General features: G+C 41.0%; 1 protein-coding gene across 2 annotated transcripts in view; it reads left to right on the forward strand.

Annotated features, from left to right (window-relative positions):
• Positions 1–257: 257 nt before the first annotated feature.
• The window catches only part of LOC136421225 (katanin p60 ATPase-containing subunit A1-like), a 51,965-nt gene continuing 35,480 nt past the window's right edge, over positions 258–16,742 (forward strand). Inside the window, exons 1-2 of one of the 2 annotated variants that reach the window (XM_066408425.1) lie at positions 258–416; positions 15,757–15,934. In XM_066408425.1, the coding sequence (XP_066264522.1) occupies positions 15,767–15,934 (168 nt within the window). In that variant the 5' untranslated portion in view covers positions 258–416; positions 15,757–15,766. Of the gene's footprint in view, positions 429–15,756; positions 15,935–16,742 lie in introns of both variants that reach the window. The other variant, XM_066408417.1, reaches the window with a different exon arrangement.

Here is a 16,742-nt window from a genome sequence, read left to right on the forward strand (position 1 = left end):
ATACAAACAAGCCTTCGATCAGCCTTCGATGGCGAACCAACTTCACTAGGCCCATAAATACTACAACTCACGGGCTTTTCAGGGGATACAAAAAAATTATGCACAGCTAAAACGATCACCAAGCAATAGGAGCCAGAAAACAGAGTTGCGACCACGCACTTTCGGCAGATTACCGGGTCATGACCCTACACACGGTCTGATTTGAACTCCGACCCGGAACCAGAACGAGCGATATTTGCACTTTGGACGACGGGTAATTTCAAACTGACCAATCATGGCTTCCACTGCAAGTTGAAAACATTTGTCAGTTTGCAGGTTGCCTTATAAACGTTATAAACGGGGTAAAGTTTCACCAGAAAAACGTATCTATCTTTGGCGCTGTATACAGATATTGTCCGTTTATTCAGCGAGACAAGGTGAGGATAAAGGTACGATGTATAATTACTTCTAGAGTTAAGAAAAGAAAAAGAAATTGGCCGGTCGATATGTTGATGGGGGAGGGGACATATTCAACTGGATACTGTCTGTGGAATCCGCATTCAGGCCTTGGGAGCCAGATAATAGATATACAGTATATTGTCCTTAGTTGTATGTTGGGGATTGAGGTGATATGTTCATGTTATGTTAGAGGTGTTTGAGAGGTGCTTTGAAGTAGTTTTTGATATTAGTGGTATCAGTGAGGCTAGCTAGAGATTGTGACGTCGCATTTGATTATTTGTCAAGTTTTCTTTAGGGGAGACTAAACAGTTAACGCCTGCGCCTAGACAGACCCCACGGTGAGTAAAAAGCAGGGTTTAAACAAGGACATCATATAGGAAGGACTGAACACACGCAAATATACAGATGTAACCGGCTCCTTACTGGGCGCCCAGTACGAAACCCGTGGAGAAAATGGCGCCGATACTCGGCTCCCAGTACGGAAGGAAGTTCCGTACAAGAATTCCAGTACGGAACGGCTTTATTCCAGCACCGAAGCTTCGTCAGCACTGGACGTCCAGAACTGAATTTGTTTCGGTACTCGGGTTCCAGAGCTGAACTCCTCTCGGTACTCGGGTTCCAGTACGGATTTGCGTTCCGGCTAGGTCAACGGTCATTCGGTACTGGTTACCCAGTGCGGAGGTCATTCAGCACTGGATAACCGAGTGCCGATTTACGGATGTAACTGGTTCCGTACTGGATTTACCAGTAAATAGTGACTCTTCAGTACTGGAAGCCGAGACCTCAAATTATTTCGGAACTGGGGGTCCTTGTACTCACGTTCTATTAACCGTTAGTACTGGGATGATCCATTGTTTGGACCGACTGGACAGTTTTGGATTTAGTTGTCTGTACATTTTAATGATAATAATAACTTTATTGCAAGTTCATGCCCGAAGGCTTATTGCAAACAAACAGAAATACATGGGAATCGAAAAAGTTATCTAGTCTACTCTGAAAGTTCTAAGTTTACTAAGGTTGACTATGGGGGACAGGGTATGTTTGTACATACTAACGTTTAGGTAGTAACGTTACTGTTTTGTTCCTTGGTTGTGGACATAGATTTTGGTAGGTAATATAAAGTACATTATTATTTCGGTGTACGTTTTCTCCCGATAAAGGCACAAGCCACAAGGATATGTTGTCGTCGTTGAAACCAAGGAGGTTTTATATAAAACCTCCTTGTTGAAACGTAACAGAATGTGACACTGTATTTTATTTTTTTCTTCATTCGAACGTTTTCCAAACAATAGCTTTGAAGTAGGAAATAAAGCATCGAAGAGATGCAGCCATGAAAATAACGTTAGACGCTCGTTAGAGTCTCAGCACTCAGTTTCCAGTCCTGACAGGAGGGTTCCCAGTACTGAAGCTGCCCAGTACAGGAAGTCCAGTACTGAGAAAGTCTCAGTACTGGAGCTCCTGTTCTGACGACCACTTCCGTACTGGTTGTCCAGTACTGACAAAGGAGGCAGTTACATTTGTATATTTGCTGAACACACTATCAGTCCCTATTCAAGAACCTTCGGTTCATGGTTGTAAAAATAATTGACACCTACCACAGTGCTCGGGGAGGTCGGGTATACACTGGAAACATGTCGGGAATACAGTCACAATAGACCGATCCTGTCGAACACCATATCGAACGAATAGAAGACCCTTAGAACCCCCTGTTCTATTTAGCCCACCTCCGTCAAAAACAGCGTTGGCGGGGCAGAAATGGCACGTGTAAAGTAGGGTACGTATATCTGGGACAGGTTTTCCACTGTATTGGTTGAATGCATGCTCAGAACAAAAACGAATTTAACAAGATTGGCAACATAAAAAGATGTTGCCATGGCGACGGTGGTCTCTGTTAACGTTTTGGTTTTTAACCCACATGCAAATAAGGACCTCGCATAATAGCCGCATACATCATATCAGTCGATCACCTTCTCTACCAAAATAACACAAGTTGTCCAATGTATGAAAATCTTGTTTTCTCAAAAAAGATATCGTACCATTTCCTCATAAATTATGTAAATGAGGCCCTCTATGCAAGATTTGTGTCTAATAGTGGCCACATTTACTTAACTTCCAAATGGTGCAAAATTGAAATCCCCATCATTTACCACTATGGATTTAAAGTATTTTGTCATTAATTATGCAAATTAAGTATCAATTTGTATAATTGATATCTATCGATATTTATCTCTTTCTCAGTTACATATGCCATGAGTTTGAGAGTCCTATAATGGAATGCAGCTGATTTATTAACTGCCCTCATTAATTATGCAAATCAGATATTGATTTGCATAATTGGCATATGATTATGTCAATCATCCCTTAAGCTATCTACACACCAAAAACTATGATGATCCGTCATCCCCTTCTTGCGTTATTCTCTTTCAAAGTTTGAGTCAAAATCAGCTCCTGCAGTTCCAAAAAAGCCGCTAGGGGGTCCAAATCTACAGGACATACTTTCCTAACAAAAAGCTATCCACCACTTAAAACTCATGACTATAGCACGTTCAGAAGACGAGATTTGAAAAGTGAAAGTTCCCCTGCAGTACCATAGAAAGTTGCTAGGGGGCCCAAAATCCTATCATTACAAGCTCTCCCACAGACCTACCCACCTACAAAATATGAAGACAATACATTTAGGCATTCTTGAGTTATCGTCCCATGGCCTTTCACATTCCTGTACAATTCCTAGAATTCTTGCAATCTGCACACAATACAGTAAAAATTTGGCTCGCCCCTGAGGCGTCGCCAAAAAGAAAATAGATCGGGCACTCAAGGAGAGGAAGCTTGTACCACATGCTGACTACTACAAAGTCCGCTAGCGCAGAGTTTCGTATCTTCAGTTACTGGTGTGTGAAACTGGTTATCTTGAAAGTGAACAGGGAAGTAAAATGATGCATTTAAATTCTTAGTTACTAAATACCATGCAGCTGTTATGCATGCAGTCAATACAGTGGGACCCCTGTCACAGATATACGAACCCTGTTTTACGCGTGCATCGGCTGCTTGTCAGAAACTGGGCGTTGATGTCCACAAACAAGGGAAAGCTATGTGGCGCATACCGCTTTAACATTGACCGAAAACATTACGCTCTCACCGCAACCACATCTACCCTCTCCTTAAACAACTCTACCCGGTGGATACAGCCTTCAACAAAGAAGACATAGCATTCTTATTTGGCCCGCTCTGAAAGGGTTTCAGTGCCACAAAAGCTAAACCGAAGTCCGTGGCATTATTTTCGACCTAGCCGCGGCGGCCATGTTTGGTCCGTCAAACCCTGTTTTTGACGGAGGTGTTCGAAATCGAACAGGGGGCGTGGCTTTGGGATCGGTCTATTCTCTGGGAATGTATAGGGAAACGTTAACAGTTGTCCTCCAGATTTTAGGCAGGTCGGAGCACCGTTGGTGTTGCATCGGTCGATGTACATTTCCCGACATACATACGGTAATTTTTCGATCGTCCCGAAATTCCTGATAAGAAACCCATGTTTTCCCGACAAATTTGTCGGTAATATCAAGGAGGTTTTATATAGAAGGAGAGCGGACGAGCTAGCGCCCCGCTGGGTCCTTTTGTTTCGCCCCGCTGTGACCCATTGTGAATAGCTGGCGCGGCGCCGTCTTTGAACCGATGCGTGAATCGCGGTTTTCTATGCAAAGGAGCTTCGGCATGACGTCACACGTGCCGAGCTTGAGCCGACCGGCAGCCGAGATGCCTCGGGTTTCCGACGATTTCCTTATTTGGAACAGCCGGTAGGGTTCGGCTGACGTCATCATTCGAGCGAGGACAAAATGGCGGTCATCTGGATACTTGAATTTTTGCCGTGCGACAAACTAGGGCGAGTTTATGGTCATTTTTGTTGACAAGTCTCAGGTTTTTAGAGTAAGAAATATAGATTCATACCTATAATTTCATGTTGCCACAAAAAAATTTGTATCGTTTTTCTTTGGTAAGTTTTCGTTTTTTCTGAATAGCTGAAGGGTTCCTCGTTCCAAATTTGATGTTTTGGGCGGCGGAACCTGGCTAGATTTTCCGGAACCTGGGAGTGACTTTTTGTATGATTTTCGGTCCTTGGTTCGTATCCATGGATTCTTCGGTCATGTTTTGGATAGCTATGTGTTTCCTTAGGAGACTTTTAGGCCGATTTATTTCGGCTCCCGATTGGCATGTTTACAGAAGAACTTCAAGAAGGTGTATGCCCTGGGATGCAGACTGTATATCGGGCCTTTTAGCTGTTTTTTTAGCCGGTTCCTTCCCCCCAATCCCTTCGGCGACCGAAAGCTCCAAGCCCGCCGATGCCGTTATTAGCGCATCGGGGGAGTCTAGTCCGGGCGGGCTGAGTTCTTGGACCGCCGCCGAAGGAAATCGCTAGCGACCCGGTACTTGTCTGGGCTCCAGGGTAATGCGAGCCAAGTCAAGCTAAGTTTGTAATTTCTCCTCAGTCGGCATATATGCACATTAAAAAATACTGTTCTCTAAGACTTGTGTTTTTCAAGCCATCCGGCGGTTTTGTATACATTCTCACAGACTTCGCAATCAAATGTACCGCGGCTGCCGGCGGCAGCGTTGGTTGCCACATAGTGCTTTGATTCTCGCCGTTAGAGAGATCATCTTCCACGTTGCACTCTTGTAACTCAAATGTTTCAAAGTCCTCCTCAAAAGTAACTGCTGAAAAAAAGATCGAAGTTGCTCTACAGAGTCATTATGCCTCCTTGGTCGCACCGGTGAAAACAAAGCAAAGTCGCCAAGCTGGGCGTGGGGTGTATGCATATCGGGGTAATTCGCACCTTGACGCGACATTGACTTTTCACACCCGTTACACGCATAGTACAATAGAGACTTAGCTCGTCCGCTCTCCTTCTATATAAAACCTCCTTGGTAATACGTCGTTTCTTTTTCCCACAGACTTCCCATGCCGGTCGTCAAGGCAACAGGCAACAGGCAACAAACACGGCGGAGGGGACTCCCCGGCTTGGATGAAACCATGGCAACGGCGTTGATTGACGTGTAGCCGCGGTACTGGTTACCATGGACACTGCATGATTGACAGCCAACAGACAAGCACATGGTCGTCGCGGCATGCAGCTTAGTAAAAAGGAAACTTCAGACGATAATCGATCAGCTGTTCTCCAGCACCATATTTAATATTTACGGATGTTAACTTTTATTGCTTAGTTATAAGTTTAAATATAAGACTTAGTTTGTACGTAGTTTGTAGTAGAACGTGCGGAACTCGCTGCACTGTTTGTTGTGTCGATAAAGCTTTTATTACAACCGGCAAAAAATAAAATATTGAAAGGAACGATATTTCCGTAGAAGTCTGTAATCGTCAAGTATGGGAAGCATAGTTAAGATATAATAATCGCGGAAACATAAGTTCTTGATAACCAAGGAAATTCATGTCAAAGGACGCGGAAGCATAAACCCGGAATCGAACCTGCAGCTCGCGGCGCCGTACGGCAGCCATTTGTTCGCAAATGCAAGCGGCGTATCGCGGTGTTCCATGATATGACTGTTCAAATTGTAACTGAGAAAGGGAGTCGATGTTGATAGATATAAAATATGCAATTGTGGGCCTAATTTGCATATTTAATGAGAAACTACTATAATTCCATATTGGTAAATGACGGCAATTTCATACATTCAATATTTTTTTTTTGGCATCGGATAGTTATGTGAATGTGAACATCGTTGAATCCAATTCTGCTAATAAGGGCCTCATTTGCATAATTGATGATAGATATTAGCATAACCTTCTTTGTTAAGCTCATAATTTGTTAAGCTCATACTTTGGACATGTTATGTTTCATGTATTTTAAGACAACTGGTATAATTTATAATTGATGAGAAACACTCCTAATACTCTCATCTCCCAAATAAACATACCCCCCGGAATAAACATACCCCCCGGACAAATCTTCAAAATCTAATAAACGTACCCCCCGGAATAAACATACCCCCTGTAAACGTAAATGTATAGTATGCAAAATTTTTGGAAAAATTGGGCATAGGTTCCCCGCTATGACCCCTAACCGGGGGCCAACGGTGCTTTCAATTTTCAACAAGTGAAAATGTACATGATACATGCATTTTCTACTTGGAAATTGAAGCAAGTGATCAAGGAAAATTGCATAAAGTGACATCATCAAACACAAGTAGTCGCCAAACTTCTCAGTTCACTTCACACCTTCAGACTCAGAGTCTACTCTTTTTTCAGATATGTATCAACATCTAGAACTTGAACAGAAAATTACAATATCCTGAATATATGCTCAGTGAAAGTATTACTTATTTGTAAAAGCCATATAGAAAAGGAGGAACTTGCCATTTATCGTGTCATACATATAGAACAAAATCACATTATTATATAATGTTAAGGACATTATCATATATTGTTCTTGGTTCAGTGTTGTTGCAATGCAAATAATTTCAAATCCAAAAATTACCCTTGTATGTAGAAAAAAAACTTTCATTTTGAGAGACTAAATTGTCAACAAATTTGTTAATTAGATGCCTCAGGCTTGTACAATGTTGCAACATGGAGGTTTGGTGGCAACAAACCACAGGGTTCTCATGTTACACATCAAAGGGCCTGTGAAAGAGTGAGCCAGACAGTAGCCATGGTAGCGGCACCAACACAGTAAGGGGCGGGGCTTACACGCAAATTTCTTGGAAAGCCTTGGCACTCTCCCTGTAGAGGAGTGATCTTTTTAAAAGCATTTTTATGTCATAATAACGGTGACCAGATTGCAATCTAATTTTGTGTATAGACTTAACTATGGAAAAGTATTTTTGTTAAATTGTCATGCACATTTCTGACTGAGGCAAAAGAGTTTTATTTATAGATCAAAAAAAGTTGTTTCCCCTTCTTCAAGGTGAGCTCTGCCATGCATGAGAAACATTCCCACGGACTATCACTGCCGTGCGTCTTTACTGTGGCGATTTCGAAGGACTAAATGTACATGTTTGTGGTAGGATTGAAATGTTTTAGTATATTTTTAAAGTGATTATACAGTTTCTAATGCTAAGACACAATTTTTACAAGGTGTTGTTTTTAGCGTTTCAAAGTTTTTGGGAAAGGCTGTATTTTGACCTCCTTGATCTCACGTGAGTAATTTTACATGTGTACTTGAAACATTGTGTGCCGCTGGCAACATATACATGTAATTTGTTTTCTGATCAGCGTGCTTTGGTTTACGATGTAAACAGAGACTGTCAAAGTTGTTTATATGAAAAATACATTTCAAAACTTCAGTGTGCCGTCTTATTTTCTCCTAATAACAACGTTACTTTGTAGCGAGATCGACCGATATGTTAGTACCGCCAGGGTTTTACAAATGCCGGGTCATTGTATCGGCGGGGAAATCCACGTCATTTGGTCGAAAAATAGCGATTTAGGAGCAAAAATATCGGGGAAATATGAAAAAAAACTAAACTTTCGATATAAAGGGGATCTCTGGTAAGCAAAGCCCCGATGGATTTTCAAAAAAACAATAAACGTACCGTCCAAAATAAGAACGTACTGGGTGGATTTTGAGGCTGAAAAAAATAAACGTACCGGTACGTTTATTTGGGAGATGAGAGTAAGTCATAAAGATTAAAATCATTTGGCGAAGGTATGAGGTCGTGGAATTCTAGTTAAACATGCACTTCCCGGAGGGGGTTTGAACAAAATCTAAGTACCCCTGGAATAAAATTACCAATTGGAAATGTGACAGGTGAATTATTAAGAATATACATGTACATTTGTATAATAATCACTTAATATAATAGTCATTGTCCAGTTGCTCTCTCACTGTCACAATATTTTAACTTTCTTTGTTTATTTTACAAAAATTGTTGCAAAGTTAAGAATTAAAAATAAAATCTTACCTTATTAAAAGGACTCATTCACCACTTTTCAATGTTCAGGGGTGCCAAAGAATTCATACGAATTTTACGGAATTCATACGAGTTTAACGGAATACATTGTACATATGATCTATTAGTATTACGCAGAAACATATGAGTTTTACAGAATACATACGATCCATTACGCGGAATACATACGATCCTTATTAATTTGATGGGTCAGGACATGACCGCCAAATTCAAGATGGCGGACTCGGGATAACCAGTTCTTCGTACGATATCTTGACTTTTAAGAGCTTAATACTGGCGTATCCCATCTGGATAAACTCTAAAAATCTCAAGCTGCACTAAATTAAGACTGATGTAGGCTTAGACCAACTAGGAGGACCAGACAAAGCTAGATTTGGTGCTAGCGCGATGGCCAACAAATTAGTAAGGATCGTATGTATTCCGCATAATGGAATGTATGTATTCCGTAAAACTTGTATGTTTCTGCGTAATGGATCGTATGTATTCCGTAAAATTCGTATGTTTCTCGTAATGGATCGTATGTTTCCCGTAAAACTCGTATGAATTCCGTAAAATTCCTAAGAATTCTTTGACACCCCTGATGTTGCCAACGAAAAAAATCAGCACTAGCAACACTTCGCACTGCCCTCTAGCGGTATTTGCCAGTACTGCAGAAATGCGTCATTACTCTCATGCAACATGGCGGCTGACTATTGTCGTATTGACGTTTTTCGATCGGGAGCCTTGCTCTTTTTCGGACGGATTTTTCGCGTTTTAGGCAGAATAAAACTGGTTTACTATGGATGCAAACGAGTGACAAAGTATCGGTAACTTTATTGTTTGGTTGGGGGTCGATTTCTGTGTTTCGATTGAAATTTACGAAAGTGAGAGCGTGTGTGTGTGCACGTGTGTGACGTAGAGTAGTAGAAGAGTAGAGTTTTCTTGGTCCAAATTTTCTACTTTGTGCAAATACAGTAGAATCCGCTTAACTGCACCACGCATTTGTCAGCGTTTTTGGTGCAATTATCCGGCTGGTGCAATTATGCGAAATGCCCAGCTGGACCGTACCACCATGGGCGGGGGGTGTATTGTTAGTCAGAAACACTAGCACAAAGAAAATAGACGAAATTATGCAGTTATTAACTTTATTTACGTATTCAAGGACATGTACTGTACAAAAATCTTGTAAAGTTTACCATGATACTGTACAGATTAAACTTAACATTTTTTTGCTTCCTCACAGATGTTTAAATCAGTAGCTACACGTAACGTTACATGGGAGGCATTCTGAAACATCGTCATGGGATAACAGTTTCTGTGTTACATTACGTAGAGTACAGTACGTTGTCGATTTACGTACATCATGTACCGCAATGAAACTAGCAATTCAAACTAAAACTTGGTTACTGATTACGGTTCAGCCCAGTGTAGTTCCCCCGTCTCATGTCTGGACAGATTTGACTGTCGGCACCATAGTGAATTGTACAGTGTATCTAGTGGGCAGATATGGTTAGATGACTCAGATCAAGGACAGATCATTCTCCTTATACAGTAGCAGAGCCTAACCCGCGTATACCTCATCCGGTGAATGCAGGAAGTTTCTAGGACGCGGATTCAGCCAGATGATCACGTTAGCACCGCACCGCCAAAAGCGACTGTTATGTCCGCCTACACGTCTGTAGCCCTTGCCGAGCCTCTATTGTTTCCGACTAGATGTAACGTTACATAAAGACGCCGGTCTTTTATTATCGGCAGCAGTATGTAGCGCTGCCGCAAACCTCAAACCACCGACAACACCCCATGCCATCCTTAACGCGAAATCAAATCCACGCGAACTTGAATGCATTCACAGTAATAAGACAGTAGTACAGGTAGAGACCAATCTTAATTATTGAGTACAGCATGCTGTCTGCCAAAGCGCAATGCCGCCTTTGGTAGGCGTGCGTCTCTTGATGGTGCCGACACGCCCTGGACCCGCCCGGGACCTCCCATACGATTCCAATCAACGTGACTGTCAATGGAGACCGCCTTCTTTTGTAACTCAAAAATAGTTTTAAACATATTGGCGGTATTGCGCCTTTACACCGGCAGGTATCGGCTCATTTGTACCGCGTTTGCCGATTTTTAGCGCACCTTTTTAGTTAACTTGTCGAGGATTTTGGGGAAAAAATGGTGCAGTTATCCGAAATTGGTGACAATGCGCGGTGCAGTTATGCGGAGTCACTAACAATGCAGTGAATGGGAACCGGTTTGGGATTTTGGGATTTGGTGCAATTAAACGGAAGGTGCGTTTATCCGAGGTGCAATTAAGTGGCTTCTACTGTAATTACCACAAACTGGAGTTCTCAGGCCCGAAATTTAGGTAGCCCACTGCGCAACCTGGATTAAGAAATAAATTGCACCAATCAAAATATCGTTGCACTGTGCAACTGCGCAAGTGGGTATAATTTTTTGCACTCTGTTTTTCATCACTCAAATTCAGATGTCAGATTGGAAATTTTATGTCCCTCGCCAGCGGCCAACACCCAAAAAAAAGGCTTGGGTCGGTTTTTTTTTGCTAGGGTCTGGGGTTTTTTTGCTAGGGTCGGTCGGGTAACCGGAAACACAACATTTTTTTCCTAGGCCTAACAGAAAATGTAATTTTCGTAGGATCTTTCTGTCAATGAGAATTGAACCTGGTGGGGGTCATGCTGTCTAAAATTACATAATTTTCCATCTATCAGATAATCTACGTACTGTATGTATTTGAACACCTCGACCTGGAAATCATTACCATCCATCAAGCCCTTCTTGAGTTATTCCCTTTCAAAGTCAGACGCAAAACCTGCTCCTGCAGTTCCAAAAAAGCCGCTAGGGGGCCCAAACCCACACCACTTACTCTCTGTCCAAAGATCTATCTACCACTCAAAAATCAGTTCCATAGCATGTCCAGAACACGAGATATCAAAACAGGAAGTTCCGCTGCAGTACCATAAGAAGCCGCTAGGGGGCCCCAAATCTAATCGTTTTTAGGTCTCATCAAAACCTATGAACATACCGAATACCAAGACAATCCATCAAGGCATTCTTGAGTTATTCTGTGCCGCTACAAACAGACAGACAAACGCTACCCTCTGCATAACCTTCTCGGCGAAGGTAATGAGACATCCTACTTTGGACAGAACGCCCTAAAGACGTACAATATTTTCCTTCCATGTTTCCATGGTCGATTTCTCCGGTAACTTCCACTTGATTTGATCAAAATTCGTCGATTCTAGCCTTCGTCGTCGCATCAAATATCAATTTGCGATAAAACCTCGCGGATTCGCGCTTCAGATCATCTCGTGAACCGCGAGACTTGCATGTCATTGGTCGATTTTCCGTGACGCGGCGTGAACGAACGCTGTTATTGGTAGATGATATCTGATTCTGAGGTCTCAAACTCTCAACACCAGTTTTCGCGGCGCGTGGGACGAAAGTGCGTGTAATTAACTCGGCGTAAAACTTTAACAATGTTTACAAAAAATATGGAAAGCATGGTAACCACCGGAGTAATTTTTGTGTGGCTATGACTGGCGAGTTGGGGTTTTGTGCGCGTGAGAAATTTGCGCTTGAAAAACTTGCGCGTGAAAAATTTGCGTGTGAAAAAATAAAGTTCAAGAAATGTGTCAGAAAATGTGCACTACAAAAGTCAGGAAAATGTTACCCCATGATTTGATTTTGCATCTGTTTCCTGAATTTTGGGTTTGAATTTTAGGTCCCTTGGGAATATCTAAGCTGACTCCCAAGGGATTCAAAACCTTTTTTGAGGTTTTAAGCTGAAAACTTGAAATAAGATGACCCACAATGGAATTAAGTATCTTATTGTTGCATTCTACAGTTCAAAATGTTGTTCTTTCAATCTACAACTGATTTTTAAGTGATTTTCAAATGTTAAGTTTTCACGCCCAAAAAAGTTTGAAATTTGCGCGTGAAAGCATCTGCTTGAGAAAAGATGAAATTAGACTAACAGAATGGAGAAAAGCTTCAAATAGTTACATTTTACAGTACAAAACCTTACATGAGTAAGTTGACTGTATTTCTTAAAGATTTAAGTGATTTTCAAATGTTAAGGTTTCAAGCCCCCAAAAGTTTAACTATTCCCAAGGGACCTATTCCCAAGGGACTTAAAAATCAGGAGTTTTCAAACCAAAAATTCAGGTGTCATATGGAAAATTGGTTCATGGGATCACATTTTCCTGTCTAAGAAAATTATACTACACATTTTCTGACACATTTTAAAGAAATTTATTTTTTCACACGCAAATTCTTCACGCGCAAATTTTCACGCGCAAATTTTTCACGCGCAGAAAACCCGTTCCCTGACTGAAATTTGCGCGTGAAAGCATCTGCTTGAGAAAAGATGAAATTAGACTAACAGAATGGAGAAAAGCTTCAAATAGTTACATTTTACAGTACAAAACCTTACATGAGTAAGTTGACTGTATTTCTTAAAGATTTAAGTGATTTTCAAATGTTAAGGTTTCAAGCCCCCAAAAGTTTAACTATTCCCAAGGGACCTATTCCCAAGGGACTTAAAAATCAGGAGTTTTCAAACCAAAAATTCAGGTGTCATATGGAAAATTGGTTCATGGGATCACATTTTCCTGTCTAAGAAAATTATACTACACATTTTCTGACACATTTTAAAGAAATTTATTTTTTCACACGCAAATTCTTCACGCGCAAATTTTCACGCGCAAATTTTTCACGCGCAGAAAACCCGTGTCACCTGTCGCCGGCGGAGATAGAAATGGCCTGAATCGACTTCAGTTCAAACTTCCGCTTCTTTTCTGGAGATCTTTGCAAAAGTTCAAGCCCTGTCTATATCTTTTCTTGTGATTTTTGTCTGTCAAGGTTTACGCATTGGTTTTGAATTTTTTCCGTAACACGCAGCAAAGTTCCGTAAATTTACGGCAAAACTGGCGCTGGCTAGAGCCCTGGGTAGTGCACTGCGTAATCTGGGTTTAGAAATAACTTGCACCAATATTAATCAAAACATTGTTGCGCTGCACAACTGGGGAACGGGTTTTCGCACACTGTTTTTCATCACTCAAGTTCAGAAATTATTTTTCACAGTGACCGATATACCCCAAAAAAAGGCTAGGGTCAGGGTTTTTTGCTAGGTCGGTCAGGTAACCGGAAACACAACATTTTTTTTCCTAGGCCTTACACATATTATTACAAAACCCTCTTGGTGACTTAGAATGGACTCCATTTCTTGTATTTTTATCAAAAATTTGTCTGTGTCTCACTTTCTACTTGATGTTAAGTCACCATCATCGCTGAGGCTCTTTACTACTATTCTACTAGTAACGCAATTTTTTGGTTTGAATAAAGGTAACCTTCGCTTTGATTTATGTGTATTGTTTATTCAAGTTTCATATTATTAGGCTATTAAAAGTGCCCGCGCCAACTTTGACATCCTATAACTGCCGAACGACATACGCTAGGACTACCAAACTTGGTGACTTTTCCTAAAATTTAGTTGGCAACAATATTATGATAATTGTTTAAGTTTATCATTTTTCATGTTGCCATGGCAACGGGTTTCTGACAGGCATTTTATGCAAAAATCACTGATTTTTTAAAACAATAATATTTCTTAGGTTTTCTTGCTCAACCACACTAGTTTACCTACATGTATAGCATCATATGTAATAAAATGAATTTCATGATATAATATTCATAATTTATGCTAATTTGATGACGTAATCGGTCAAAATCCAAGATGGCGGACCATTACACTATTTTAGGTATCAACAGGCTTGTTCGCCTTCAAAATCGTCACTACGTGGCATTTTCTTTACCAGAAACATTTAAATTAACGTTTCTAGTCTATTTTTAGTGTTTTTTGGGGTCATAAGTGAAAAAAAAATATTTTTGAAAATTTCAAAATGGCCGATCCAAGATGGCGGATCCCAATGGGTCGCTAACAACACGTGACGTCATTTTATGACGTCATTTTTACGTCAACGTAGTTACCATTTACGTAATGTGTCTTGGTATACCTTAAAATTAACAATACATACTATTTTTTTTAATACCTGTAGATATTACGGGAATTCCCTATTTAGCCAATAGAATCACATCAATTACGTCATAATTACGTCATATTACGTCATAACGTCATCAAAATTCTGGGGATTATAAAACTTTACATGACCATCATTCCCTACAATTTTGGGAAGGATACACCATACCGTTCAGAAGTTATGGGGGGGGGGGCGAATGAGCTTTATTCCAGTACCGAAGCTTTGTCAGCACTGGACGTTCAGAACTGAATCTTGTGTCGGTGCTCGTTTTCCAGAGCTGAACTCCTCTCGGTACTTGGGTTCCAGTACAGATTTTCGTTCAAGGGTCATTCAGTACTGGATACCCAGTGTGGAGGTCATTCATCACTGGATAACCGAGTGCCGATTTACGGATGTAACGGGTTCCTTACTGGACTCACCAGTAAATACTCACTCTTCAATACTGGAAGCCGAGTTATCAAATCATTTCGGAACTGGGCTTCCTGTACTAACGTTCTACATGTATTTGTACCGGGACGTCCTAGTAATAATACTAGAACTTGATATAGTGGAAGCCCAGTTCTGGTTGGCACTAAACCGACATACATGTATGAACTATTGGTCTAAAGATTAATTCTACTGAATAATCTGAATAAAACTGACGACAACAAGTAGATTTTTGCTTTTACGAACAATGGGTTACAGCTAGGTAAACGGGTGTGCTATCTGTGCAGCATTGTTTTTCTGTTGCAAACAATAGGTAGTTACAGGAAGATAACTAAAAGATAGATTGCTGTAGTCTCAGCACTCGGTTTCCAGTCCTGACAGGAGGGTTCCCAGTACTGAAGCTGCCCGGCACAGGAATTCCAGTAGTACTAAGAAAGTCTCAGTACTGGAGCTCCTATGCTGACGACCATAACGGTAACAGTACTAGTATTTTGACCGTGGTGCGCGTTAATCTTACGATTTGCGGCACTGTCGTAACTCTGTGGTCATAGTTATAGGAAGCGGAATTTCTTGGGTTGTTTTCTGGGAACAGACCAAAATCAATGCGCGCGTGGACGTCATCCATAAAAATTACTTCGTGCAGCCTTATTACACTAGTCAAAGCCAACAGAAGAAAATATACTGCATTTGAATTCAGTAGGGTAATCTCGCCATTTTTGTTACTCACATAAGCAGGCCTGTTGCTCTTGTCAAGTTTTGCCAACTGATCTTTCCATGACGTGCGTGGGCTATAAATATACCATCCATGCATGAGTCACCACAGCTAGTCACATAGATATCTTGTACAAAGGCCATCAGGAGAAGCCAAGATCGGCCAAGGATCCTAATTATAACTACCCATGGTTGTATCTAATTTATTTCAATTTCTTAACTTCCATTCCAGTGCTGATATCATGGGAACTAGTTTTGCAGAGATCTGTGAGAACTGTAAGATGGGTCGCGAGTACGCACTGCTGGGGAACTACGACACGTCGTTGGTGTATTACCAGGGGGTACTGCAGCAAATCCAGAAACTACTGGTCACCATCAAGGAACCTGCACGCAAGCACAAGTGGCAACAGGTGAGGTTGACTGGTGTTTCCTGTCAGATTTTGTCAATATCAGGGCTTTCTCCGAGTCTAAATTTTTCTCTGCCCTCGATTTTGACAGATCACATTGCAAAGCTAAAGGCATTTGGAATCAAGGGGAATGAAAGGATGGACACTGGAAAGAGCATTGGTGCACGGGACATGTAGCTCTGCACAGTTTGTACAAGTGCATTAACAAATATGCCCACAAGCAATTTGCAATTGTACCTACATGAAAAATATGTTAAATAGCATGTTGTGGTGTAACAGTTAACTTAGCAATCCCACTTATGTTTCCAGGGCTGAAAAATACCAGTTGCAGTTGCATGTTCAAGTTTATGCATGTAAAATTGGAGCCATGCACATATCAGTCCATGGGCCAAGCAGCTTTTTGGTACCAAACAGAGGGACAAAGGGTGACTTACTTTTTTGAAAAGGTTGATTCCTCTACTTTATAATTATCCATGATAATCATGTCAAATGTCCAGCTTTTTAGGAATTATCACGTGAAATGGTGACGTCATTAAAATGGACTTCGATTTTTGGGACTTAATTCAGAGGACTGGGACAAAATATCAAACATCAATAATTTTCGGTGAAAATCGGTTTGTAGGCAAAAGATACCACAGGAATCACGAAATAGTATATTTTTGGTTGATATTTTAACTCTATAAGAAGCTATGAGTCCTTTAAGTCCATTTTTGGGGGTAATTTTGTGTAAAAAAATGTATTGTTTACTTTCCAAAAGCAGGCATTTATTTGGGCTACCTATGGGGTCTTGTGTAATACATTATGTTGATAG

This window comes from Branchiostoma lanceolatum, chromosome 1 (assembly GCF_035083965.1).
Source record: "Branchiostoma lanceolatum isolate klBraLanc5 chromosome 1, klBraLanc5.hap2, whole genome shotgun sequence".
NCBI classification, from domain to species: domain Eukaryota; kingdom Metazoa; phylum Chordata; class Leptocardii; order Amphioxiformes; family Branchiostomatidae; genus Branchiostoma; species Branchiostoma lanceolatum.